General features: G+C 41.4%; 2 protein-coding genes across 4 annotated transcripts; both read left to right on the top strand.

Moving 5' to 3' along the window:
• Positions 1-611: 611 nt before the first annotated feature.
• Positions 612-18,103, top strand: rbm5 (RNA binding motif protein 5). 3 transcript variants are annotated; one of them, XM_079509278.1, is made up of 25 exons: positions 612-758; positions 974-1,023; positions 1,676-1,865; positions 2,209-2,367; positions 2,739-2,808; positions 3,232-3,305; positions 4,428-4,511; positions 5,561-5,621; positions 5,977-6,042; positions 6,151-6,311; positions 6,594-6,691; positions 7,948-8,035; positions 9,198-9,269; positions 9,537-9,603; positions 10,148-10,203; positions 10,327-10,420; positions 10,731-10,822; positions 11,158-11,334; positions 11,476-11,619; positions 11,728-11,814; positions 13,087-13,275; positions 14,419-14,493; positions 14,613-14,716; positions 14,847-14,976; positions 17,150-18,103. In XM_079509278.1, the coding sequence occupies exons 2-25, from the start codon at positions 1,007-1,009 to the stop codon at positions 17,273-17,275; spliced, it is 2,481 nt and encodes an 826-aa protein (XP_079365404.1). In that variant the 5' UTR covers positions 612-758; positions 974-1,006; the 3' UTR covers positions 17,276-18,103. The 3 variants fall into 3 exon arrangements, with proteins under 3 accessions (XP_079365404.1, XP_079365402.1, XP_079365403.1); XM_079509276.1 differs by having other exon boundaries at positions 2,200-2,367; XM_079509277.1 differs by having other exon boundaries at positions 616-758; positions 914-1,023; positions 2,200-2,367.
• Positions 18,104-19,240: 1,137 nt separating this feature from the next.
• On the top strand, positions 19,241-25,382 carry LOC306929917 (uncharacterized protein; the record flags this gene model as incomplete). The annotated part of the gene is made up of 4 exons (XM_079510648.1): positions 19,241-19,525; positions 22,155-22,258; positions 23,406-23,637; positions 24,766-25,382. The coding sequence occupies exons 2-4, from the start codon at positions 22,163-22,165 to the stop codon at positions 25,380-25,382; spliced, it is 945 nt and encodes a 314-aa protein (XP_079366774.1). The 5' UTR covers positions 19,241-19,525; positions 22,155-22,162.
• Between the last annotated feature and the right edge of the window lie 1,106 nt (positions 25,383-26,488).

The raw sequence follows: 26,488 nt of genomic DNA, 5'->3' as shown, positions 1-26,488 counted from the left end.
ATTTTGATGATCAATTGTGTTCCAACTTTGAACTATAAAACTAATGTAGTATAGGTGTACTTTGAGTTCCTTTTTTTTCTGTATCACAATGAAAATGATAAAATCTTTGTGTTTTGCAAATTATTTTGGGGCCCACTTGCAATATCTTCACGACCCACAGGTTGGGAATTGCTGGATGGGTTTAATTTGTGTGCAAGAACAAAGACCAAGACTGAGTTTGAACAAAACGTCATTAAAATGTGTTGGATCATCATGTGATGGCAAGTTCCATTCCATGGGGAAAAGTTTAACGTATTATTGTATTGGCCCACCTAGCTCTGGTCCATAGCCCGCCTAATGCTTCTATGATTCTGCCCTGCAGGGCAGAATCATAGAAGCATTTGGACCCTAGTTATGGCCCACCCATATAACTGCTGTTGTAAGCATTATGTTTTTAACAGTTCAAAAAAGTTCTAAAATACAATAACAATTGGACAATAAAGATGAGAAACACTGTATAATCATGTGATGTGAATCATGTGACACATAAATTAAAATAAACAATGTACCCAGGTAAGATGGCCGCCATGTGTTACCAAAATTCCACTGGATGAGTTGAATTACCCATCCTGCACCTCGCCACACTTCCAATGCAATGCATCTTGGGACGAAGAAGCTCCAGTTGTTGCGTTGTTTGTGAATAGAGTTGTCGAGGAACATTAAACAGATAACATCTACACAACATAGTACTGTTTTTATAAATAACTAAAACCAGAGCGGTGAGTTTTTAGTCAGTCTTTAATGCATGTTAAGCAGAGTTACAGTTTCTCAGTGCGTAATTTGCTTTATTATGTCGTTTTGATACGATGTATTTACTGGGAATGAGACCCTCCATTGAACAGTTTTGTGTAATTTATCTGTTGCGTTTTTACAGTGTGAGGATTGAGGAAGCAGTGGTATTTGATGAATATACTACATCGTTTCTTTCTAAAAGGTTTCGGTTTCGGCTATCTTCCAGTAACAAGAAATGGGCGCTGATAAGCGGTGAGTGACTTGAGAGAGTGCTACATTTTTGCCAATACAGTGCCATTTTGTTTCATGATAGGCTATGTAAATAATAGTTTTTCACTAGGTCGTCAGTTATGTCTTAATATGTTATTACATAATAATAATAATAATAATAATAATAATGATGATACATAAATAAAAATACGTTGCAAATTAGCCCTTAACTTTGCAGGATCAAGTGTGCATAATTTGCAATGTTTTCACCCCATTCTTAACTGGTTTGTTGTTAAACAAGTGCGAGGTAGCCTATAGGATAATTTAATTTAGTCTTTGGTAACATCATGTTTTAGAGACATTTGCGTGCGTGTGTTTGTGTGTACGTGCGCTCCAGCCTTGAGGCCTCATCCTGTTTAGCCTGTTCTTAGTAGTAGTCAGGGGGTTAAAACAAACCAAGACTGGAGACACGAGACAATGTTTACACTTTTCAGATGTCTTACTCTTACTACATTTTCAGCCAAAAATAAATAATAAATGCATTCTATTACATTGTATTGTTGAGATGCACTGTGATGAGTAGATATGATTTACTTTGGTGGTACAGCTTTGTTTTGTTTTACCTTTACCTTCCTATATCTTGATAATGAGACATGTGGCCTCAGTGACCTAAGTGCTGTTTTATTGTAAATAGGCTTGGCCGCACTGAACGTACTGGCAGGTATGGCTCCTCTGACCAGTCACATGATGACTCAGAGCGGCGCGAGAGACGCGACAGGGACCAGGAACGCAGTCACGACTCACGCCGCTCAGGAGAGGACAGACCGGACAGGCGAAGTGACCGCCACGAAGGAGAACGCCGCAGCAGCAGAGACAGTCCGGAGGTAATATCACTGGGAATAATATCACTAATCATTAAGCCTGTGATTTGTTTTTGTTTTTGACATTGAACATGTAAAAATTAAATTTCTGTGTAAAAATTGCACTGGGCAGAGATGGCAAATAACTGAAATATAACAAAAAAAGTGACTGAGATATTTAATAATGAGACAAGCTCACAGCATCGTCCTGAGCTTGTGGATCTGTTTTAAATGTATGTTTGAAAGAGTGTCGATTATCTCCAATATGCCATTATGTAATAATTGTGACAGGCCCAGTGGCATCATGTGTAGTTGTTTGTATAGCTTTGTTTTGATTACATGTTGATTCATTGACCAGTGCCCACAGCCACGAGGGAGGAAACGGCGGAATAGCGATCGATCAGAAGATGGTTATCACTCTGATGGAGACTACCCCGAGCAAGATTACAGGAGAGAGCAAGGGGAAGACAAGAAGAGCAAGACCATCATGCTCTGGGGTCTGTCACTTCACGCCACAGAGGATGATGTAAGGCTTTCTAGATCACTAATAGATATTTACAATTTAAGGCGTTTAGCAGATGCTCTTATCCAGAGCGACTAAGCGATTGCGGATAATCAGAATATACAAAGTTACACATGAATTATGGGCAATAAACAACAAGGTAAATAATAGAGGGAACTGTGATACCAGTTGCACAATGAACCGAGCATAATGGAAAGGTAAAAGAAAATATATGTTAAAGCTTAATGTGCACGGCTTTCAGGAGCTGTAGTTACTTCAGAGACTCTTAAGTAACATTCAAAGATTGTGGATTAATTGTCTGGTTTGAGAAACTACTTGTCAGTTGCATTTGATTTATTTACAGGTCTAACTTTAATGTTTGTCTTATGTTTTAGATTCGAGCTGCCATGGACCAGCTGGAAGGCCCCCAGCCAGTGGATGTCAGGCTGATGAAAAAGAAGACAGGTGAGAACCACGTGTACCATAGGGCCATTCCTTCCCCCAGTCTTTGACCATAGGGCCAATCTGCTTCCGTTTTCAGACCCGTTTTGCCATAGCAACTGAGAATTACTTTTCATGAACTGGCTTAAAGAAAACATAAGAAATGTAACATTTAAATGTGGATCTAAGAGGTAAGTGAGAGGAGCAGGGATATTTCTATTTGGAGAAAGTAAAAATGCCGGGAGTCACACTTTTTGGTTGAATGTGGTTCTTGCTGTGGCATTCAGGAATTTATGTTTCTTTTCTTTTTTGCTGTGGTAAAACTCCTAAATGGCCCGTTTTACTAAACAGGGCCTGGGTCGTGAAGCAGTTTGTGACAGTTTGCATAATATTGCCCATGGACTCTGACTAACACGCCTCCCGTCTATATTTGAATGCTGTCCCTAGGTATAAGCCGTGGTTTCGCCTTCGTGGACTTTTATCACTTGCAAGATGCTACCCGATGGATGGAGACCAATCAGGTTGCTTCATAATCGCCAAGTCTAGTTTTTGGTCTTGGGGATCTGGAACGATAACAAAAAATGCAACCAAAAAAAAGAAGTATCAAGGGAGTGTGGAGTTTATACAGATCACATCTCTGTTTACAAAAAGAAAAACTATATATAAAAAAATAATCCTGAGAGATATAAGATATGTTTACTGGATTTTACAGTTATATGCACAGCCTTGTTGCTATCAGTTTAGTTACCCATTTAAACCATGCAGTAATACAGGCCAGGAACATATTTTATTTTCCAACCTTTTAAATGTGGCCCTTAGAGAAATTACCAGTTAACATTTTAGAGTGGAACTTCTATTCAGTTTAATTCCAACTGGCAGGAGCTCGTTTTATTTTATTTTTGTTTTGTTGGGGGTTTTTGGTTGTTATCTTTGTCTATAAATAATACTGTGAATAGGACATATTTTTCCCCTTGATATTGGGTGTGGGAATTCAATCCCTGGTTTTGTCTCTTTCCACTGTATGGTACTGGCTCCACTGGACTCGACTCTACTCGTCTCTTTTAGGGTTTTCTATTAGGTGAAAGTACCTGGTACCTACAAAAGTTGACATGAATACACTGCAGACTACTGATAGATGAGAGAGAGTCAAAGGACTCCCCCTTCATGGATGCTCCCAAATACTGTTGACAAACTTATAGTAAATGGATGAATGAATGTTAATGAATCATGAATGAACAATTGCATGGCCAGGCCTACCTCATTCCTAAAATGTTAGCAGTTTGTCTTGGACACTACACTACATACATTACTTAGCACTCCTATCTGCAGTGGGAAACAAAGCAAAGTGAGTAGAGTCGAGTTGAGTTGAGCTGGTACCATGCAGTGGAAATGTGACTTTAGAGAAAGCAGTAAAAATTGTCTTATCAGGGTCACATTACACACACTGCTCCAGCTCTGTCTGGGCACTCGGGTCCCAAACACATTAAGAAAAGCCCTGTCTACACCATCATGCTCACATACACATCAAGCACCTGTCGGGAGGGTCCCTGCCCCCCTTCTCTCCCTTCCAACACTGCTTGCTCTATTGGTGAGATCCACTCCAGCCATGAAAATGTTGAGTAATTGTTGTCGTCCTCTTGCAGAAACGGCTGACCATCAGTGGCAAAAGTGTGGACATGCTGTACAGTCACCCCCGGAACAAATATGAAGACTGGCTCTGCAACACTGTAAGTTAACGTTCTGGCCACCGTATCCACAACAAACTCCCTCAAATGGCAGGCCTTTATTATCTTTGTACAATGTCCTAGGGATGCACAATTAATAATGTATCTCATCAGTATTAACCGATGTTTACTTAAAAATGCGATATCGGTATCTGCAATATAATCCACATATCTTTAGCCAATATTTTATGTTGTAATTATGTTGAATGAAAAACTGTAAAAAGCTTTTTGTGATGATTGAAGGCTGTAGATTCAATCAATGTTGTCTTGGGAAGCTTTCAAAAGATTCTGCCTGTAGAACAAATACTGTAAAAGCAAACAAAGCAAAAAAAATATTAAGTAAAAAATGAATGTTAAAGCTGCTATAAGCAATATGTCAAAATTGTTTTTTGTTTTGTTTTTTTCAGACGGCCAGCAATGAGTAAAACGCTCCCAAAAAATGTAGTCTCTGTGACACATCTAGGGGCCACAATCTGCATTCAAAGATGTTCCTAGAAGCTTTGTCATTGGTCGAAAAAAAACCCCGGTTGAAAAGATGTGTCTAGATGTGTCACAGAGACTAAATCTTTTTTGGGAGCGTTTTACCCATTGCTGGCTGTCTGAATACGAAAAAAGGTCACTTTTGACATATTATTGCTTATAGCAGCTTTAAGACTTTACAACATTAGGTTTATTGATTAGTAGGCCTAATAATCAGATAATACGAATTCACCATGTGTTTTAGAACTCTGCATGCACTCAGAATCACAGTTACTGTATAGCAATAAACCCTACTGGAATCTTGTATTGCAATATCGCCATCGATTGATGTGACCATGCAATTAATCCGTTAATAGATATAGGCCAAAATTTCAACATTGTGCATCCCTATACTGTTGAGTAGATTTATTTTTAAAACCCTACAAATGGGCATGTAAGCAGGCACAAGTGGTAAAGGTTAAGGTTTTTTCACAGGTAAGTATGGTTATATTGCGCGTAATCTAAGGCAGCACTGTTCAGGGCCTTAGTAGCTGTGTAATCAATAAAAAAATGATTTGAACGGTTACTTGCAGTGTGGCCTGTACAATTTCCGGAGGAGGCTGAAGTGCTTCAGGTGTGGAGCAGCCAAAGCTGGTAAGTAGTTCATCAAGCCAGAGGCCTCTAACTGCAGCCACCCGGACAGCCTGTGGCGCAGTGCTGAAATGCAGCTCGCAATTTCCTGTTGCCACAAGCTGTAGAGGCCCATAAATACTAATCTGTCATATCTAGGAACTACATATGGCAAATGGCACACACATTTTGTTTTGCCTAAAGGCAAAACGATAATGGAAATAACACACAATAGATCACATCCAAGATAGACCAGGTCAAATGCTAAATTAGAGTTGACTTGGGTTTTGACAGTGTGTCCCTTTCTCCCGGTTTAATTCGACTCCATTTCGGGAGTTATAATAACGTCCCTGTTTCCTTTCTGTCCTTCTCTCAACAGAGTGTGAGGCCAGCATTGCCACTGGACCAACAGAAGGCCAGACCAGTCTAGACTTCTATGGTGACAGTAAGGAATTCATTACTGTATAGACTTCACGTAACGATGGATAAAAGTTACTCATGGTTGTGTAATCATGTGAATATACACATTAATTATGGTCTTCGTTCTCTGTAGCGATCATCTTGAGGAACATTTCTGCCCTGACCGCAGTGGAGGCCGTCATGGCTGCCCTGGCGCCGTATGCTAATCTGTCCGCTAACAACGTCCGCCTCATCAAGGACAAGCAGACAGGCCAAAACAGAGGCTTTGCCTTTGTGCAGCTTTCCTCCCCTCTGGTACAATATATTCTATTATATGCGCATACAATATACGTTTTTCTATATATTCTTAAATTATATTAATGCTCCTGATTATCTTCAAGTGATGTGATTTGCTTATGCCAACAGCCAACTACATACTGTAAAATTCTTAATTGGACTCAATTGACCTTTTCAGTTTTCATAGTACTAGTACTGCCATTCACTACCGCTTTTTCTTCCTCTCATTTAAGCCTGTTTTCATGTCACTTTAAATGTGAGATGTCTAATAGAAGAATTGTCCCTCTGTCTTTTAAACAGGAGGCGTCCCAGCTGCTCACCATTCTGCAGGGACTACAGCCACCACTGAAGCTGGACGGTAAAACCATCGGTGTGGACTACGCCAAGAGTGCCAGGAAGTGCGTGTTTTCTCTGTGCCACTTCTGTTTGGTTTGTGATGTATGACGGAGTGTAGGGTGAATCAGGTCTTGACCACACATATATGGGTATTTTTCTAAATGGGTGTTTAAATATAAATGTCCACATGACCTTAGTTTTAAAAATATGACCGTACACATAAATGCAAACTGATCAACAGATCAGGAATGTGCTTCTGTGTTAAATTTGGCACAGCTGTCCAAAAAACAAATTTTAAATGTTTCACAGCAGTATTATTTATTTAGTTTACCAGCCTGTCTTTACCTAAACACATCTATAGGGACTCTGGACTACCGTAACATTTGTATACGATGTTCAGAAGTAGGTCAAAGATGGGCCATTTTGTCCAGGCGGCCCCCAATTCTGGATGGCAATACCAAGTGGCCGAATCCCGGAGCTACAGCAACTGGCTTTTCAGTCAGACTTTTCTCAGTAATGATGCACATACTTGAAATTTGTCCTCTCATCTATCCATACAAACTATTAAGAACAGTGGGTGCTATTAATACAGCACTCGCGGAGCAGTTGGTGGCTAAGTGTCTTGTTCAGGGACACATAGACTGTACAGGCCGGGGGGCCATCCGGTGACCTTCCCATTCCCCGGAGGTCTCCTTACCTACTTGGCTGCAGCTGCCCTTGTAGTGAATGACATTTAAAAATATACAATGAAATCTAAGTATGCACTGCATAAACATATGTAGCCTACACAAAATGTGTGGAAGCTAGGGGCAATCTCTAGTAATGGCTAGAATTAAGCACCATTCACATTTAGCACTATAACTAAAATTATGTGAGCATACAAGCTGACTATACGTTCTGTAAACTAGCAGTAAAGGTGCTGTGCAGTCCAGCTGTGTCGGAGCCCACACAGAGAGGTGGACAGAGTGCTGAAAGACGTATGCAATAGGATGTATGGATAACCTGTCTTATTATTAATCATAAGGAGGTCAGGTAGTGTTACCCTACCAGAGGTAATGACAGTTTAATAGCCCAGAGCTAGTGTTAGCATCTACTACATTAATAACAAAACTGACAGTGACAGATTGCATCCCACATGTCAGATGGATTTCGAATGGCTTTCAATTCTTCTACGTTGAATGTGATCCAAACATATGTCCATGACTATGGTTGTCATTATAGTTGTGGTGTGGACGCTGCCATACATTTCAGTTGGAACATTCTTTTTAAACAGTATTGAAATAACTTTACATATCCTATATCTCTTTGATTCTTTCAGGGACCTCTTGCTACCTGACGGTAATCGTGTCAGTGCCTTCTCAGTGGCCAGCACAGCCATCGCTGCTGCCCAGTGGTCCTCCAGTCAGGTACACTAGTAGGCCTTACTTTCTCCAACCAAACTATGATGCATAATCTGTAACACCAAAAGAGGTTAACACCCTGAACGCCCAGGACGAAGTTCTTTGTCCTTTCTATTAGTAACGCCCGACGCTCAGGACAAAGTATTGTCCAAAAGACGAAGTTTATTGATACGAGAACAGATCGCATGACTGTATAGCCCAAGCGCGCCTGCTGGGCTCTCCTCGGTGACGCGCAAGAGTGAGACGTCATCGAAAAACTCCCCCCCCTGTTTAGCTGATGAAAACGAAAATCTTAAAACGTTCATAACTCGCTGGTGGTGTGGCTATTGTTAGCTGCTACACACACATCAACCACTTCCGCCCGTCCGTCCGGAAAAGGGGTCCGTGTTTATAAATCGACTGGGCGCATGAATGTAATGGATTAAATAACCCTGGCCGCTTAAAGTGTTAACAGGGTCCCTAGCTACATGAGTGATCGTTAGGAATTAGACTCGCATAGTCGGACAACTACAATCTCCGAATGCTATATAGAGTCTGAAACTACACCTCCTGAAATCTGAGTAATCTGTTTCTCATTTCCGTTCACAAAAATATATTCATATACTGAAGACGGCATAATGTTTGCCGAAAAGTTGGTCTTTCAATAAAACGTTTTTTTGCATCGTGCAACCTCTACTTCCTTTACACAAAAATATCTTTAGAGGTTATTTTTTATTTCCATTTCTGCTAAGCAGCAAGCTATATATGGTTAGATGATTTATATTTATATTGGGATAAATCTGCGTGACTGTAAAGACAAAACGGAAGTGGGGAGGAGGCTCCACTTCCACTTTATCGCTTACTCAGGATAGAGCTTCCATTGCTCCAGACTGTATGACGCAAGCATTTGAAAATTGTGAGAGGCAACAGTATGACAACGCAAGACTAGTTAGGAATAGGAACCAAAATCTACCCTGTGCAATTTGTGATTTATGATGCCTAAAATGCAAACACAAATACAAATTTGCAAGTAAATACACAATTAATCGGCAAATGAAATTTGTAATCGTGACAGCCCTACGAGTGTACAATGGTTCCATTTCTACACACAAATATCAGTATGTAGAAACAATTTGGATTTGTCTCCCATCTTAGCAAATGCTTACTGAGTGTGTCATTTTACCCCTAGCCACAGCATGGTGCAGAGACACAGCAGTCAGAGTACAGTTACCTGCAGGAAGGCTATTCTCCCTGGTCACAGGTAAGTGGAGGAAAGTGGATCAAACTAAAACTGTTTTTGTTGTTGCTTTAAACACTTAAACTTATACTTGGCCTCAGGGGTCTATACTAGTTCCCCTCCTTTCTTTCCTTCTACACCAAATCTCTGTTTCTGCTAAATGTTTGCCTATTTTCGCAGAAAATTACTTTATAGTGGACAATATATTGACAATTTGACCTTGTTTCGATGGTTTTACAAGACAAATCTCTTGACATGTTAAGACAAACACGGGATATATTTTGTTGTCAGGAGTACCAGGCCTATCATCAGCCAGGGATGGTAGCAGATGCTTCCCAGGGCAACGGGATACTGGGAGGTAAGAGACACAACAACTAAAAGGGCAGTTACACATCAAGCACCATAACTATAAGGAGAATGTTGTGAAAAGTGAAAACTTAAGTGAATGGCACTGTCCACTACAGCTGTAGCGACAACATCTGTGTGGATGCTCACATGATGATCATTTGTTATGTTATGTTAGTTATGCTTGATATTGTGCCTATTACTGGCCAGACATCGTTGCTGTCAGGTGCAAACCTTGTATGTCGAAAACCGTTCCTTTTTTTATTTTAAAAACGTTTTAAATTAGTGAAAACAGGCGATCTGCAAGTGAGCTTGTACATGTGCTATTTTCTCTACATTTGTGCGAGACTCTTGTATGAGAAAGTAGGGCATTAATTTACGAAAACAAAAACATTGAAATATGGAGACAGGTGGTTTCTGCCCAACAGCAACGACATGATAAAAGAAATGGCTTTTCAGAAATGGAGAACATTTGTAAACATGTTCCTCAGTATCGTATGTGGTGCATGTGTTCTATTATTAGGTTTCTTACAGATTTCTTGCTTTCCTTCTCTCAGCAGCCCCAGGTGGGCTAGTCTACCAAACCCACATCATCGGCCAGCCTGGTGTCCAGGTAACACATGCATTGGCTTTGGCACCATTTCTTTATTAGATATTTTCTCAAATGGTTAAAAATGTTGACTAAAATGTGCTAAATTTCCACATAATCAAACTATCCCATAATTCTAACTTGCAGGCTCTGCAAGTCGCCCAGCAGTCGCCCATGCCTTCACTATTTTCCACAGCTACCATCACATTGGCATCGTTGGGTCAGACTGCTGACAACGGTGGTATGTGTGCGCTTGTTTTTAAAACATGTTCTGATGTCATGTCACTGTGCCTCTGAATTCTTTCTTTGTGGTAGCATTGTTAATCTTCACAAATTAATGGAGTGGACCATCCACCATATTCACATGGCTGCCGTTTTGCACTTAGGTCAAGTGCCACCCAGCCGGGGTAACATTTCTTCCCAATGAGCAAATAGGACGTGAGAGCAAAATGGCTGCTGTGTGAATGTAGTCAATAGTTTTGATGTGACGTTTCATTTTTGTACTTTTTGTCCAATAATGCCTGACATGTTGTTTTTTGAATGATCGACAGCTGTACCTGATACGTCCACCTATCAGTATGATGAGTCCTCTGGTTACTACTATGACCCCCAAACTGGCTTCTACTATGACTCCAACTCGCATGTAAGACACAGCCAAACATCAACATGTACACAAGAGGTCTTCAGGCTAGGCACTCCTTAGCTGAGAGAGAGATAAAGCTAGGATGCCCAAAATTGTATTGCATATTAAATGTTATGTATTTTTTTGGGAACGCCTTTGATGTCAACTTGATATGAGGCCTTTAAAACTAGCTCGCCATATTTATCTGATTGTCTCACCAATGTCTGTTGACCGTTGAGAGAATTGAGACTTGCTTGGTAGTATTCCACAGGTTTTGATTTGAAGTGCAGACTACATTACAAGCATTATTGGTGAAGATAAGTTTGAATTAACACAGTGCATTTTATTACTTTCAGTACTACTACAACCCCCAGACTCAGCAGTATCTGTACTGGGACAGCGAGAAGCAGACGTATGTCCCGGCCGAAGCTGCTGGCACTGGGAGTGACAACGCAGCGGCCACATCAACGGGCAAAGAAACTAAAGATGGCAAGGATAAAAAAGAAAAACCCAAGAGCAAAACTGCTCAGCAGGTACAGCAAAACGGAGACAATGAAATGAAATCAATAATAGATAAATGTATTCGAAAAGTCATGGTAGTCATGACTTTTCGGTGAGACCGTGTGAGCTGTTCTAGAAGGTGGTATTGAGGATTCATAATTTGTTTCCTTCAGATCGCTAAAGACATGGAGCGATGGGCGAAGGGTCTGAACAAGCAGAAGGAGAACTTCAGGAGTAGCTTCCAGCCTGTTAGTCAAGAGGAGAAGAAAGAGGCAGCGGCTGCCGACGCTGGCTTCACAACACTCTTTGAAAAGAAGGTATTAATGAATATACTGAGACCTGTTAATTGTTTTTTTTATAAACTGTTCTTCAGTGATTTCAAAGCAGAGATGGACTCAATGACTTGAATACATTTTGTTTTGCAGCAAGCAGCAGCCCTTGAAAGACTCATGCCAGAGACGCTCAAATCTTCTGAAGAAGAGCCACCAACTACTTCTGCAAATTCGTCCAAGGTGAGAACTTGATATTTTTTGGAAAAAAGAACAAGCCGTTGCCATATTATCTTAGTTATGGTCAAGCCAGGTTCAAGCTAGCCTTGTCCATATGGTCTTTAGCGATACGTCTTGTGTACAGGTAGAGTACATTTATTTTTGTTTGGCTCCTCTGACATTGTGGCAGCATTGTAACAGTGATAAAGACATCAGTAATATGATAGGAAGAACAAGCAAACATTTCAACAATTTGCTATTATACACAATAACGGCCACTAGAGGGCAAAAACATTAGTCAGCATGTAGAATGCTGTAAACATGACCTGTGCCATTGTCTTTGAGTGGTATTACTGTTTCACAAGCCTATAAAATAGCTAAAAGCTGCTTCTCCATGACATTTTTGAACAGTTCCCCCAGTTTTTTCACAAACATTTGGCCTCAGACCCCTTAACTCTTGAGTGCTTACAAATGGAACCTGTAAATCTGTGTTACGGACCTGTAAGGGTCCATTTCCTAACAATTTAGCTGGGGAACCTGTGGAAACGACTGGGCGTGGCCGGACCCCACTTTATAAAACATTGAGTTAAGAGACCAGTGTCAGACGATATAAGGGTGGGCACATAACCTAAAAAGCATCACAGATGAGTAGTCGGGTCGCCTGGTGTATTTCCATTGATTTTAAAAGGATATTAAAAAATTATTCTGGTGCCAGCAGGAAAACCAATGCAGGGACTTCAGTAATGTAATGTGCGCTGCTCTTTGTCTGGTCTTTGTCAGCACACTGACAGTGCTGCTGCATAATGCAATAGAACTGTGAGTGTTCTGTGTACTAGTACCAGTGATTCTCAACAGTTTCCATTTTTCCCTTTGATATGCATTAGGCCACAGATTCTGTAATAATTCCACAATCTCTGAATGCTACATAGTCTGTAACTACACGCGCACCTCCTGAAACTGAACGGAAGTTGTCACCTGTTTGTCAGTTAAAATAAAAGATGAAACAGAAGTGGAGGAAGGAGGTGGGTGTCCACTAGTTTCTTTAGATGTTCAACACTTCTGTTGTACAGACTGTGTATGGCAGAAGCATTGGAAATGCGATGTGAGTCAACAGTCTTGCTTATATAACTCTGAGCGCATGCAAAATGGTCCATGTGTTTCCATTTGCACGGTCTTGGATTTGCCGCAAACCCGTAAAAGTGTACATGTTTGTCCCCTGGTGGTAACCTGACCTGATGTTGAGAAACGGTGTCCTATACTGACCGTGTTGCCCTGTCCTTGCATGGTGGTGGTCAGTGTGGTCTTGTGGCAGCATACAGCGGTGACAGTGACCCAGAGGAGGGAGCAACGGAATCAGAGAGCGCCAGTGACGACTTCCAGGATAAGATGACAGACTGGAAGAAGATGGCCTGTTTGTTGTGTAGAAGACAGTTCCCCAACAAAGAGGCTTTATTACGTCACCAGCAGCTCTCAGACCTGCACAAGGTAAAGTACTTGGACGTACACGGTAAAATTGACATTATCAGTGTTCATCTAACTTGGGAGTATAAAGATTGAAGGGTCCATTTCTTTTCATTTGTATACTCCACTTTAGATACCTTTTGGGCTTGTCATAGGCTTACATTTTCTGAAATGGTAAAAATAGCACAAATAGCCACAAGCGATGGGACGTGTTGTGAATGACATTGTCCTACTGATATTGTCGTCCTAATGCCCGAGTATGTTTTCAACCAGTCCATGGTTAAAATGGAGTTTGATGTTAAATTGACAAGAGGGATGCCAGTTGGAACGATGCAAGTTGTCAGGCATGCTCACATATGGAGTCTATGATGTCAGAACATCATTGTGATGTCAGAACAAGCCAGCTCCATATATGGAGATCTAGGGGTGATCAGGTGTGATCAATTGGCTAATTTGGGCCCTGGGCAGGGGCCCTGTCCAGAGCCTGGGCAGAGGCTTTTGTGCTGGTCTGGACGGGCCAGGCACTGCACTCCCTGTGGTGGTGTGGAACGTGTGTGTCAAATTTGAAGTCTGTGGGATGTACGGTTCTCAAGTTACATGGAATACAGATGTACACAGAGACGTGGCACATTTATAGATACTAGAGAGGCACCTGTGGGGTGTGGGCACTGGCCTACTTGGAATGATGCAAGTTGGAAATGAATGCCCCACCCAGCTTGTGGAGTTCTGTCAGGCATGCCCAAATATGGAGTGTTGTGAGGTCAGAACAGGCCAGCTCCATATATGGACCCCAGGCAGGGGCCTTTTGGGGCTTCTGGACAACCGTGGGTCCGACCGACTCGACCAATTTGAAGTCGGTGGGGACGGTTCTCGAGTTAATGTGGATTACACACAGACAGACCTTCAGAGACTTGGTGCATTTATAGATGGATAAGATGTCTATAGGAGGGGGTCTAGTAAAATGAATATCAAATATCTAAAATATGTCTGGGGTAGGTCATTGTAACATCTATGCAGGCTTTTTAAGTTGCTTGCTTCAATATTTTAAGTTAAATACCTTTGAAATGAACACTGATTTGACTGCACATAACCTAATGAGCTCTAGAGGGCAGTGTTGCTCACAGGTTATTGCTGCATCTGTCCTAACTTGCCCTTTCTCCATTCCAGCAAAACCTGGAGGTACTGCGCAGGTCCAGTCTCAGCGAGGCCGAGCTGGAGGAGCTAGAGAGAAAAGAAACTGAGGTTTGCCTTAATCGATATAAAGACTTCCAGCTAATACTGTTAACTGTCTGTGTATCTTATTACAGTGATTTGAAATGACCTAAAGCAGGACATTAAAGTGTTCACTCTCTTGTGTGTAGATGAAATACAGAGACAGGGCTGCAGAGAGGAGAGAGAAATACGGCATCCCTGAACCTCCCGTACCTAAAAAGAAGAAATTTTCAGCAGCACCAGTACCAGTTGTGTAAGTTTCTCTGGTATATTGATTTGTTTGTTTCAATGACAGTATATTTGTGCTGTTCTTTCTGTCTTTGTCTGGAATTATTGTCTTTTCAATTGGCTAATAATTTTGCACTTCCTGTGTGACCCTGCAGCAACTATGAACAGCCTACCAAAGATGGCCTTAACAGCGACAACATCGGAAACAAGATGTTGCAGGCAATGGGCTGGAAGGAGGGCAAAGGTCTTGGCCGTAACCAACAAGGCATTACTGCACCTATTGAGGTAAGCAAATTAAGCAATTAATCACCAATAAATCCAATCCACTTTGTTTATAGAGCACATTTAAACAACAGTGTTGAACCAAAGTGCTGTACAATCAATAACAAAAAAATGCTAAAATACTAACGGCAAAAAACAATACCATATAGAACACATTGCCTAAAGGAAACAATTAGCCAATATTAGATTACAACGCATCACGATGCAACGTGTTTTGAGCTGTTGCTATTTTTATAGGGACAAAGAAATGATACTGTGATTGATATATTGTCGTACTTCCTCTTGCGACATCTTATCAAGTATCTACATTATGTTATCAAGTATCTATTATGTCATCAAATATATATATATTATATTACAACAAGCAGGTGATCTCTCTAATATGGATTCGGTAACGGGTACCGTCGCACATAATCCAATTTGCCCTCGTTTTTTTCTGCCAACCGCTCGGTGTGGCAGTTTTTGTATTCTTTATTTAGTTTTACTGAGAATAAGGTTAGAATTAAGTTTAGGGTTAGGCATAGTTTTACTGGGATTAAGGTTAGGAATAAGGTTAGGATTAACAGTTTAAGCATAATTTACTTAGGTTACTTTAGAATACCAGGCTGAGCAGTTCCACTGGTTGTACGCCTGGTGCAAGTTGGTAAAAGGGTGACTTTGTTGGTATTCATGGATTCCCCTCGTGTGCAAACTCGAGACACAAAACCACTGACAGCTGTGCTCAGATACTGATCATCCTATCTCAGTCAGAGAGAACTTTCAAACATGCTGCACTATTTGAAGAGGATAAACACAGCAGAAAAAGATGTGCTGGCTGGCTGGCGGAGATTATTACAATCCTTGCCGTCTACTTTACATTTCCTTGCAACTCCTTTTTCCATATGCTTGCTTAAAAACATTGCTCTGTGCTTCATAAGGTAATACAAATAAATGGAATATGGTGCAGTATAGAGAACTGCGGATGAGCTTTTTTGTCACCCTAATCCGCCCGTACATATTAATGATCCGCCCGTTATCCGACCGCATTCATTAATTAATCCAATTTATATATCCGCAACCACCCGAAATCCGCTGCAGGGATAGCCAATCTACAAGCTCACAACGCGTCGCTGGCTCGCTGCGACGCGTTGTGAGCTTGTAGATCGGCTATTTATAAGTTGTGTCACTCACCACTGCCGACAGTTCACCAAAGTTACGGTTGTATATTCCCATTTCCATGGCAACAAGGCTGCCGTCCGTTCAGTCAGTCACGTTCGCACATCGCAACGAACGTCTTTTCATGTGGCATATATCCAGCCCTCGCTCCCATGCAGTCCCATATGGCACCGAGTCCCACGCCAAACTTATATTCTTCCCTTCTGTTTCAGTTAGTTGTAAGTTTCTTTCATACTCTCAGCTGCCTGTTAGCCTAGCAGCTAGCAGCCCACTCGTTGTTGTGGTCCTTCTTAGCCAATATAGGCGTCTAATTTGTGCCTGATGGAAAATATTAAAATACTACTAACGCACGCATGCTGAGATTTTGTGCCTTTTAAAAAATATATTATAAGACTATAGATAGATAATGATATCATTAATTTATTTCCGTTTTAAAAGTTATAAAGCCTATAGATAGATGGCTGCCATTCATTTATTATTTCCAGCATTATTTCACCCGCGGTTTATCCGATATTAATTTATAATATATTGAATTGACCCTAATCCACCCTAAACTGCGGTTCACCCGCGGCAACCGCGGCTAAATCCGCCACCCGCTGGTCTCTAGTGCAGTAATATAATCGTACCAAACAGCCACTGACGTTTAAAAGGGAACCGTTGTTTGAATAGACATTGTTATTAAATCGATCATTCTAATGTTTTCACCTTTGGCATCTGGGTAAAACCATAACCTAATTCATATTACAAGCCAGTCGTTTATGCTGGAATGTAATTATTGAGCTCCGCACTGTAACTCCCCCCGTGAAAAGGTCTTTTTTCTTATTCAGTTACACAGACATTGTATGTTGAGTTACTCCTATCATCACACCCCTAATGACATGCACAGAACACCAGGGTTAAAGTTGTTAATAGATTATTTGTCAATTTATACATGCGTATTTAAAATGGTATGACTTATGTTGTCAACATGTGAAAGTGGGAATAAGAATGATTGTCAATATGTTATTATTTTATCCCCCAGGCACAGATGAGGACGAAGGGATCTGGTCTGGGAACCAAAGGCAGCAATTACACCCTTGCCGCCTCAGACACATACAAAGATGCTGTCCGTAAAGCCATGTTTGCCCGCTTCACTGAAATGGAGTAACCCCACACGCCTAACCCACAAATGGCCCAACACCTTCAGGTGCTGTTCTCCTACCCGGATGGAGCCATTGTCTTGATCGTCTTGTCTACAGCTCCCCTTCACTAAATTCACCTGTGAGAACTCTTGAGGAACTCGTGAATCCAGAGACAAGTTGATGTATATCGATGGCAGTTGAACCTTGAACTGCATGAAAAGTTCAGTTGAAGGTTCTTCCCCGCGACCCATCATGGACGTACGTACGTATGTATGTATGTATGTATGTATGTATGTATGTCCACAACGGTCCCATCGCTGTGAGTTTTCTCACCACGTGACAACAAGGGAGGCGCGCCGACAGCACGTGGCTGAGCAAGTGCCCGCACTGAGCAGCACATTGACATGTACAGTATGCTGTTGGCAAGATATGGTGGACAGAATAGTTTATCACCTGTTTTCTTCACTTGTCTTTAGCTAATTACATAATGCAAACAGACTGGCGGACGTCACTTCCAAGTAACCAGCCAAAGGGTGGCATGGCCTTTGAAAACATTATTGGTGGGTTCAAAACACATACATGTATCATGGACCCTTCGTTCTATGTTAGATCACTAAGTGTTATCGGATTGTCATCCTTGTCATCACGATTAGTTAACTGTAATGGAGAAATATTTTGTTGGAGAGTTACATAAATTATGATTTGTATATAAGTATAGTGGATTTAATCCCTGGTTTATTATACTATTAAAAACTTTTGTCTTGGCATGTTATGTTTACTGAATTGTACAGTTTCTATGGAAAACTTGTCTCATTTTGTACAAAATAAATAAATGCGATTGAATTTAGTTATCAGTGCCTGGACTTAATATTATTTAATCAGAGACCGTGCATGCCTGGCATTCATCACTTAGCTTTTACAAGCTGATTATCTGGATACTGGAGACACTGGAGGAGTGATGAATAACAAATGGAAAATATTCAATGGTGAATAATTCACATCCAAACTATTCATTTTATTTGCACTGTTCCTGCTCAGAAAAATATCTACCTTATTCCGAATAAGAATGCCGCATTATGATAATAATATTCCTGTTCTGTGAACATATGTCGACACAAACTGCTCAGTGGTTCTCAAAACTATGTAATATCAAGGACTCCCAATTTAATATGTATTTGGCCACGAACCATCAAATGAAAACATTCAGAATCACAGGAGTAGAGGTTCTATGATTTTAAGAGTGTAACTTGGTCCACCATTACAAGTAGCTCCATCTGTAATTCCAAATATAGTTGGTGGGTGGTCTAGTAAATAATAAAAGGGTAGGTGTATTTGTTATTTGAAACATATCAACAAGACTTTTGTGTGCACCCAGCTTCCACAAATATTATTTTAAATAATCTTAATCGATGTGTTACGGTTTGTTTTTATAGAACACCATTTCCAAATTCCTCTTACTGTTTCGTCTGACAATACATAAAATATAAATGGGATCCACATGGCAACAGCGTGGCTTCAATGAAGTCCAATCAGACTTAATGTGGCCAGCGTGACGTCAGTCCTCTGCTCTGTCTGACATACCGGTAGGTCTGTGACATTAAATGACTCCAAATTTGGGCACGGTTCCGATCAGAGCCCATTCCATTTCCAAAAAGTAGGTAGGCCTATAACGTGAAAACAATTATTAGTGGATATGTTGTAACCTACTAAATAGTCTATTGGCATTTGGCAGTCGGTGTGCACTGCACGAAATGTGGTACTGATGCTCAAGCGCTTTTCGAGATTAGGTCAAAAACGAACACAGACCGACAGACCCTCTTCTAAACGGCTCTGGCTGGCTCCACGTTGTTAAAATAAAATAGTGGAGGTGCTAAATTAACCCACTGGCAGTGTGCACAAAAAAAATGCGCTGGTCAATCTGTCCAGCACAGCAGTTTGCGAGATTAGCTCACTAGTCTCCGGACTCCGGGCACACAGTCAGTCAGACTCAGACGGACCGACTCACCGACCTACTGTCGACCCTCTTGACGACGGCCAGCTTGACTCCTGCAGAGCCACGCCGTAAAAGAAAAAACCCGGAAAATATTTAAACGGCAGTGACAGCGGGAGAGAAGGGTAAAACACGGGAGAGTCCCTGGATAACCGGGAGGGTTGTCAGGTATGCATTAGAGGAGAGAGAGAGGACGACTTCACGGCTGCTGCTTTTCACAAAGATTTGAGGAACTACCGTTGAATGCTGGACTGGACATAAGCAGAGGCATCGAAACAGATTTTAGGTAGGTAGGTACACACCCAGTTTGAGCTTACATTTGTATCCAACTGGAATAGCCTAAATATAGCCTAGTAACCCAATTCAAATATAATTAATATTTCTATGTTAGATTATAACCTTACTTTTAAGAAGCAGATCAAGGAAATAGTAAACAGTCAAAGGCAACTTCGAATTTCAGGCTTTTTTATTTTATTATTATTATTTTTTCCACTGATGCTGCAAATATATGCAATGTTTGCAACTGTATGATCTCACATGTCATAGCAGGCTACTGTGTAACTACCTGCGGTAACAAGCTGGAGCCTGGATATAAACTGCTATCAACCACTGCAATCTCTATGCTCTGCACTGCAATCTCTGCTCTAAAAACCCTGTATTGACAAGAACAGCCTCGTCGCTGTAACATAAGCTATACTCAAGAGTCAAGAAATACAATTTATCCCGAGAGTTTTAGATGTTATTCAAAATGTGCGTCTGATGTAGGAATGGTCATGTATGCATTTATGAACGGCTGCCCCCGCCTCTGTGTGAGTTCATCACAACATTCCACACAGACACTGCAATGCCAGATCCAGCAGCACTTCTTCCTGCATGCCGTCTCTTTTTAAGGACAGTCTACTCACACAGATGCGGTGCCGCGCCCATACAAGTGCATGCTGCATTCACAAATGTCAAGTGATGGAGACTAGCGTAGGCTACAATGTGGTGCTGGTGCATGAGGGCTGGACAGCACTGCAGCCACTACGGACGGTAGACGGTAGTCGTACCGGTACGTTATGGAATACGGACGGTGTGTCTCGTTTATATCGCAAACCTCGTAACTTTGGAAATTTGCATCAATTCATATTCAATTTAATGCAAATGAAGCCCGTCCGGCGTCCGCCGCAACACAGCAAGGCCCAGCGCCCCACTGCCAAAAAGTCTGAGAAAAAAACCCGAACGCCGGACCGCGGGAACGCGCGTAGGCTATTAGAGCTATAATGGCCCATTTTAGCCATGCTGTTATCTGGATGAAGTAGGCCTATCAGGCATGAGATTGTATATAACTCATAGTAGTAGCCAATCTATTGTTTCCCAGTGCACGTTTGGTTTGTCTGATTTGCTTGATTCATGTGATTAATATAATTGATTATAATTATATATCATTAGGCTAGCCTATTTCATTATATAATAGCCTAGATGAGTTGTGTAGAAAATGAAGCACTTTTGAATTTATCCTGCTCTTTGCCATATAACTTTTACCATGTTTAAATATATTTAAATATATTTAAGTGCCACAACTTTGTATTTCCTCCTAAATCATGATCATTGGGTATTATTAGGCTATTAAATATCAAGGAAAGCTCTCTTTCTTTCCTTTTGTTTAAGTGCATGTATTAAAATGCTGTTTCTCAGTCACACACCCCACATACATAATTAATTCCAAGTTTAGGCCTAGAAACACCCACATTATACATATTTCATGTGTGCTGCAACTTCCACAAGAGACTGATGTACTCTGCCTTTTTGGTTATTTTATTTATTTATTGAGGACACACCTTATTCTTTTCGCTACAGTGACTTCACGTCGTGCAAATAGGGGAAGGTAATATCATGTGAGTGTTTTGAAGGTGCCAACAAGTGATTGTGTGGATTTGGCTACATTTTATGGCCAGAGAGTTTCAAAAGTGAATATTTGGATGACCTGTCTTAATTTTTGAGTGGTGCAGCCACTCCGTTGACCAGCAATGTGTGTCCCTGGCTGGGTCCGAGCACAGAAATGTGTCACTGTTGCGCAGCCTAACACACACACACACACACACACACAAACACACACACACACAGACGTACAGCAGGCTACAGTATAGCAGGGGTTCTCAACACGTGTGTCGCGATCCCTCGGGGGGTCGCCAAATTATTGTGGGGGGTGCCCAAATAATAAAAAATAATAATATATATATGTATATATATATACTTTTTTTTTTTTTTGCAACTGAATGGCTGGAAAATGGAAATTAAGAGTTTACATATACGTGGTGCAGGCATAAACGTTCCTTAATGATTATATCTGGTTTCAGTATTTATATATTTATGATATATTTTCTCTATTAACGTTATTTTTGCAGTCAGTTTGTATTGGGGAGGGGGGCGAGGCGGGGGTCACGAGACATGGCCAAAGCATTTCCGGGGGTCCCCAGCCAAAAACGTTGAGAACCCCTGCAGTACAGTACAAGTACAGTACAAGTACAGTACAGCACCACTCAGTTCAACTTCAGACAGGTCTGTTTTTTATAAGATGGGTGGTTGTACAAAATAAATAAATGAGATGAGATTGAGTTTAGTTATAAGCTGCATTATAACACATGTTAAACCATAGTTTTGCGCTACCTGTGTTGTTTGCACTTTGCACCTCTGAGACAATACCAACTTTGATGAGGCGGTACTGCATTGTTTAAAAATATATTCATTTGTTTCCCATTTCCTGAAGAAAAAAATCTATTTTCTTTTCTTGGGGTCCCTGGCACAAAACCGTTTCAGATGTGGGTCTGCGGCCAAATGCATATCAATTTGGGGGTCCTTGACATGGCTGGTTTGAGAACCACTGTTATAACTTATCGATTATTATAGCGCATGTGTATTTTATGTTACCAGAGAAAGCGCAATGGGAGCCCGGTGGTGTCACAGCTTGGGGGAGGAGTTCAGCGCTCAGAAACTGCACTTAACACCCAGCAAACCAGAGCTGCTTCTCCAACCTCAGGTGAGTTAGCAGGAAGAACTAGAAAGGTGTGCTCCGCGGAGCAAGCTCTTCGGTATGAAGGGGGACATCACAGGCCTCTCCTTCCTTGCAGTCTGGAGGAACTATTTTGTTTGCAGTAGTTACTTCACAAGAAACATCACATATATAGTTGCTGTTAAACTCATGCTGTGTGACCTTTTAAATTAGTAATTTGTTGTTGATATATTCTTGACAAGTTCTATAAACACTATTAAATACTATTTCTAATCACGGCTGTCGGCCCCTGGCACTCACATCACAATGACGTAGGCACCAGAAATACCTGAAAATGTTTTTATTTATATATTTTAACGCGTTGTTGCGTTCTAAAATAACCTCATGTGCTAGGCCCCATGCAACATTCATTTTTGAGTACTGCGTCCACATAGTAAAACGCTGATAAGGAGCTACCAGTAGGTGTTTCCAAAAAAATGACACAGTATGACTTTAACTGGGCAGTTGCTTTTTTGGGTAGTATTTACAAAACGTTTGGTGCTGATTGGTCCAACAGTTTGTGAGATTAGCCTTTGAATACACACACGCACACTACAGACTGACAGGGGTGAAAATGTAATCTCTTGATAATCAATCATCAAGGAGGGTGAAAAGTTTAAGGGTGCCTGGTTAAAGACGTACTTCATCCCCAAATAACGAATGCAAGGAAAATACTGTATTTTTTTTTTAACGGTGAATGAAGAATCCAGTGATCAAGAAAATACTTGATGAATAGAAGTAAATAGCTGGCCAAGAACAACACAAAACTATATAAAACATAATTTTATAATTTCCAAAACAGTGCTCAGTGCAATCCCAAGTGTCTTGTATCCATATGCTCGGTACTTCCGAAACATTGCTTTAAACTGAAAAACAAAAGGTAATAATAATACTAATAATAATAATAATTCCTTCACTGTGTGAGTAATTGATGGGGGGTGGGTATTATTTGGCTGAAGTACATCTTTAACAGGGCCTCCAAACATGATTTAGTCAACATGTTAATAAAGCTGCATGGAGCCCAGTATCACCTTGTAAGTAATTACACATAGGGCTGGGATGACAGGATGCAAACTGCAATATGCTTTGTACAGTTTTGAACTCACCACAGGCTAATGTGTCTTCCTCCCCTCAGTGGAACATCCCACCGTGTCTCTGGCTGTTCTACCGATTCTTTATTCTGCTCTATACACTCAGCTGGTGTGTGTATACTGGCTTGCTCTTCAACACCCCCAGGTGGCTCATATGCCTCGCTAACGTTAGCTACTGTCTGATGGGTCTTTACTACCTGGTTGCTCTCATTAACCTGGTGGCAGCGTTCGCAGTCGTCAGGCGCCACTGTCAGACACAGAAGATCAATTATCCAGGTAAGATACTACTCAATATTAAAGCAAAGTAAAGTAAAGCAACAAGACATAAACCATGTATCCTCTATCTTCAACCACTTATCCGAAGATGGGTCAGAGGTAGCCATTCCAGAAGAGAACCCCAGATAGAATTCTCTTTCCCTGGCCACATTATCCAGCTCTGACTGGGGGATTCTGAGGCATACCAGGTATATATCGGGTATACCTGACGAAGACCCACACAGGTCCCAGGCCAGCATAGAAATATAATTCCTCCACCTGGTCCTCAGTCTGCCCCACAGCCTCATCTCAGCTGCATGTGTCTGGAACAGCTTGGGGAAACCTGACCAACCGGCATAGTACATAGTACCTACCTACATACATACCTATATGTACCTGCCTGCCTAGCTACCTACCTACATACATGCATACATACATTTATTGATCACAGGGGACTTTTAGTTGCCAAAGGCAGTACAGCAGTTAGAAACACAGGGCAGATATATCAAATGGGCTAAAACTGGGTATAAACAATTCAGAAATTTAAAACATAACAGCATCACAGAAAAAACAATCTTCATATGGGATGGTATTAGGATTGGTTTTCAAAGCATTGGGGTGCAGGTTTGGGGTGCAGGTTTTCTCAAGCATTCAAGCCGATTCAATGAATTTAGATTTCCCCAGATGCATGAGTAGGCGGAAATCTCTGGTCGACTATACCAGACTAAATGAAAATGTATTTTAGACGGACCGTTGTTAGCCCTCATTTTAGTTGATTTTGTACTCTACAGTATACTTGGGTGTTTTGCTAGTTGCTTTCAAATTGACATGAATATAACATGACTTTTAGATCACATCCTCGGGCACAGTGCGCTATATTAGGCCTACAATTTATGAATTAAATGACAAAATATGACATCATGACATCCACCAAACACTCAGTCCTGCTGATGCAGCAACAAAGATTGCCCTCCTCTCCCAGCTTCCTTCTCGTGAACATGGTTAATTGTGTGCTCATATGGATGCTCGTCCAAGCTGGATGCACCGTGGATGGTTCAAATCCCTAGTCTCTGTGTAATGATCATCAGCAGCAGCTGCAGCAGCATTATTATTATTCCTACTACTATTGTGAATTTGTTTTCTCTGAAGGTTCGTTGGCTGTGCTTCCGCTGCCTGGCTGCCTGGCCCGGTCTCTGTCATTGCAGTGGTTTCTGCATATCGCCCAGGGCTCCCTGTCCCTCACCGTCTCTGCCCTGTACTGGAGCGTCAGCTTCCCCGCGTCCCGCCATCCACTCACCGCTTTCAGCCTCAACCTCCACGTGGTCAATACCCTCCAGACCCTGCTGGACGTCACTTTGTCCTCCATGCCCATCCACCTCGGTCACTGCGTGTACGTCCTGATTACCGGCTGCCTCTATATCCTCTTCGTCGTGCCGTACTGGCTGGCCTACGCCAGCGACATCAGGGGCGAGGTTTACATCTACATGGTGGACTTCGGGGAGCGCCCCGCCACCCACGTGCTGATCACGTTGGCGCTGTGCGTGGTCTGTCTGCCCTTCTTCCACTTCGTCCTGTGGAACATTGGCGTGATACGGGAGGCGATGGCAGAGGACGACGGCATCAACCCGGCCAGGTGGTGGTGGCAGAGGGTGGGTGGCATCGTGTACAGCCCCGGCGCCCACTTTGACCGGGATGGTTCTGTGTTTAGAATCAGTCCCAGCAAAGAGGAGACTGCTATAATCGAACAACAGACCACCTACTATTGACCCCACCCCCCCCACCCCCAGGTACCATATGGTTACATCCTCTGCGCAATTGAAACATTTACTGAAAATTTCTAGTGAATAGGGCTGTTCACAAAGTATAACTATAACTATAAAGTTAAAGTTTTAACCACTTAAACCAAATGTCTTTGCCAAAAATAAATGATATAAAAGCTCAAAACGCGCTGTATCGCGTTTTGACCTTGTAGATCAGCAATTTTTTGGCGAATGTTCCCCCCAGTATAGGCATGCTGGGGTTCAAGTGGTTAAAAATCTCAAGTGGATGAGTTACACCACAACTACTGTATAAGGAAGACAATGGTGAAGGACTGTTATGGTTATAGTTATCGTTATGGTGTGAACGGCCCTATAGAATGAATGTTGTGGCATGTCTTACTGGAAATTATCATGTTGCATCCTATTATAAGTGTTACTGACAAATGTGTGTGACGAAGAGACTGACGCCACAAGGAGGCAGCACAATTCCTTACAATCACAGTTAAGAGTTTATCCACTTTATGGTGAATTGGGAATTTGTTTTTTAGGTTATGTGTATGCACAACACTGGTCAATAAAAAATAAATAAAACTATTCCTTTTCAATATAATACAATTTTGTGAAATGCTTTTCCTCAGAGGAAATACTGAATGTGTGCTATCTAATGTATAATATCAATGTACAGTACTATAACTCTGTCTTGCTACATGATGTTTTGATCTCTTGAAGGTCATGAATCATGATAAATAGATCATTCTGTATAGCCACGTCCTGCATGAGTCATACAGGCTATTATGTCTAACAATGTAGACTAGAGGAAGTTCTTATGCATTTTCTCTTTATTCCTTGTCTTCTACTGTTGTTATTTTAAATGTTCTTAAACCTCAGACTACCGCCTTCGATCACTATCATTTTGATGCCTGCTTGTCCTGTATGGATTTATAATACTTGGATGTATGAGTGCCCCCAACACGTGGCACTCGGTTTACACACACCTTACACTCAGACCACCACGGAAACAAGCTCTCAACTTTTATTGTGTTTATCTCCTTTTGATAGATATGTGCACTGCAAATATATGTTTATGCATATGTGTTTTGTTAATAAAGATG

Source organism: Electrona antarctica (assembly GCF_951216825.1).
Source record: "Electrona antarctica genome assembly, chromosome: 9".
Classification (NCBI taxonomy): domain Eukaryota; kingdom Metazoa; phylum Chordata; class Actinopteri; order Myctophiformes; family Myctophidae; genus Electrona; species Electrona antarctica.
Note: the sequence above shows the minus strand (reverse complement) of the source record. Positions and strands in the feature narration are given on the sequence as shown.

Excerpts from the sequence above, each read along its gene's own strand:
- rbm5 (XM_079509276.1), top strand. Across the intron at positions 5,622-5,976 it reads GTGTGGAGCAGCCAAAGCTG|AGTGTGAGGCCAGCATTGCC; the intron begins GTAAGTAGTTCA and ends TTCTCTCAACAG. Across the intron at positions 14,717-14,846 it reads GCAGCACCAGTACCAGTTGT|CAACTATGAACAGCCTACCA; the intron begins GTAAGTTTCTCT and ends GTGACCCTGCAG.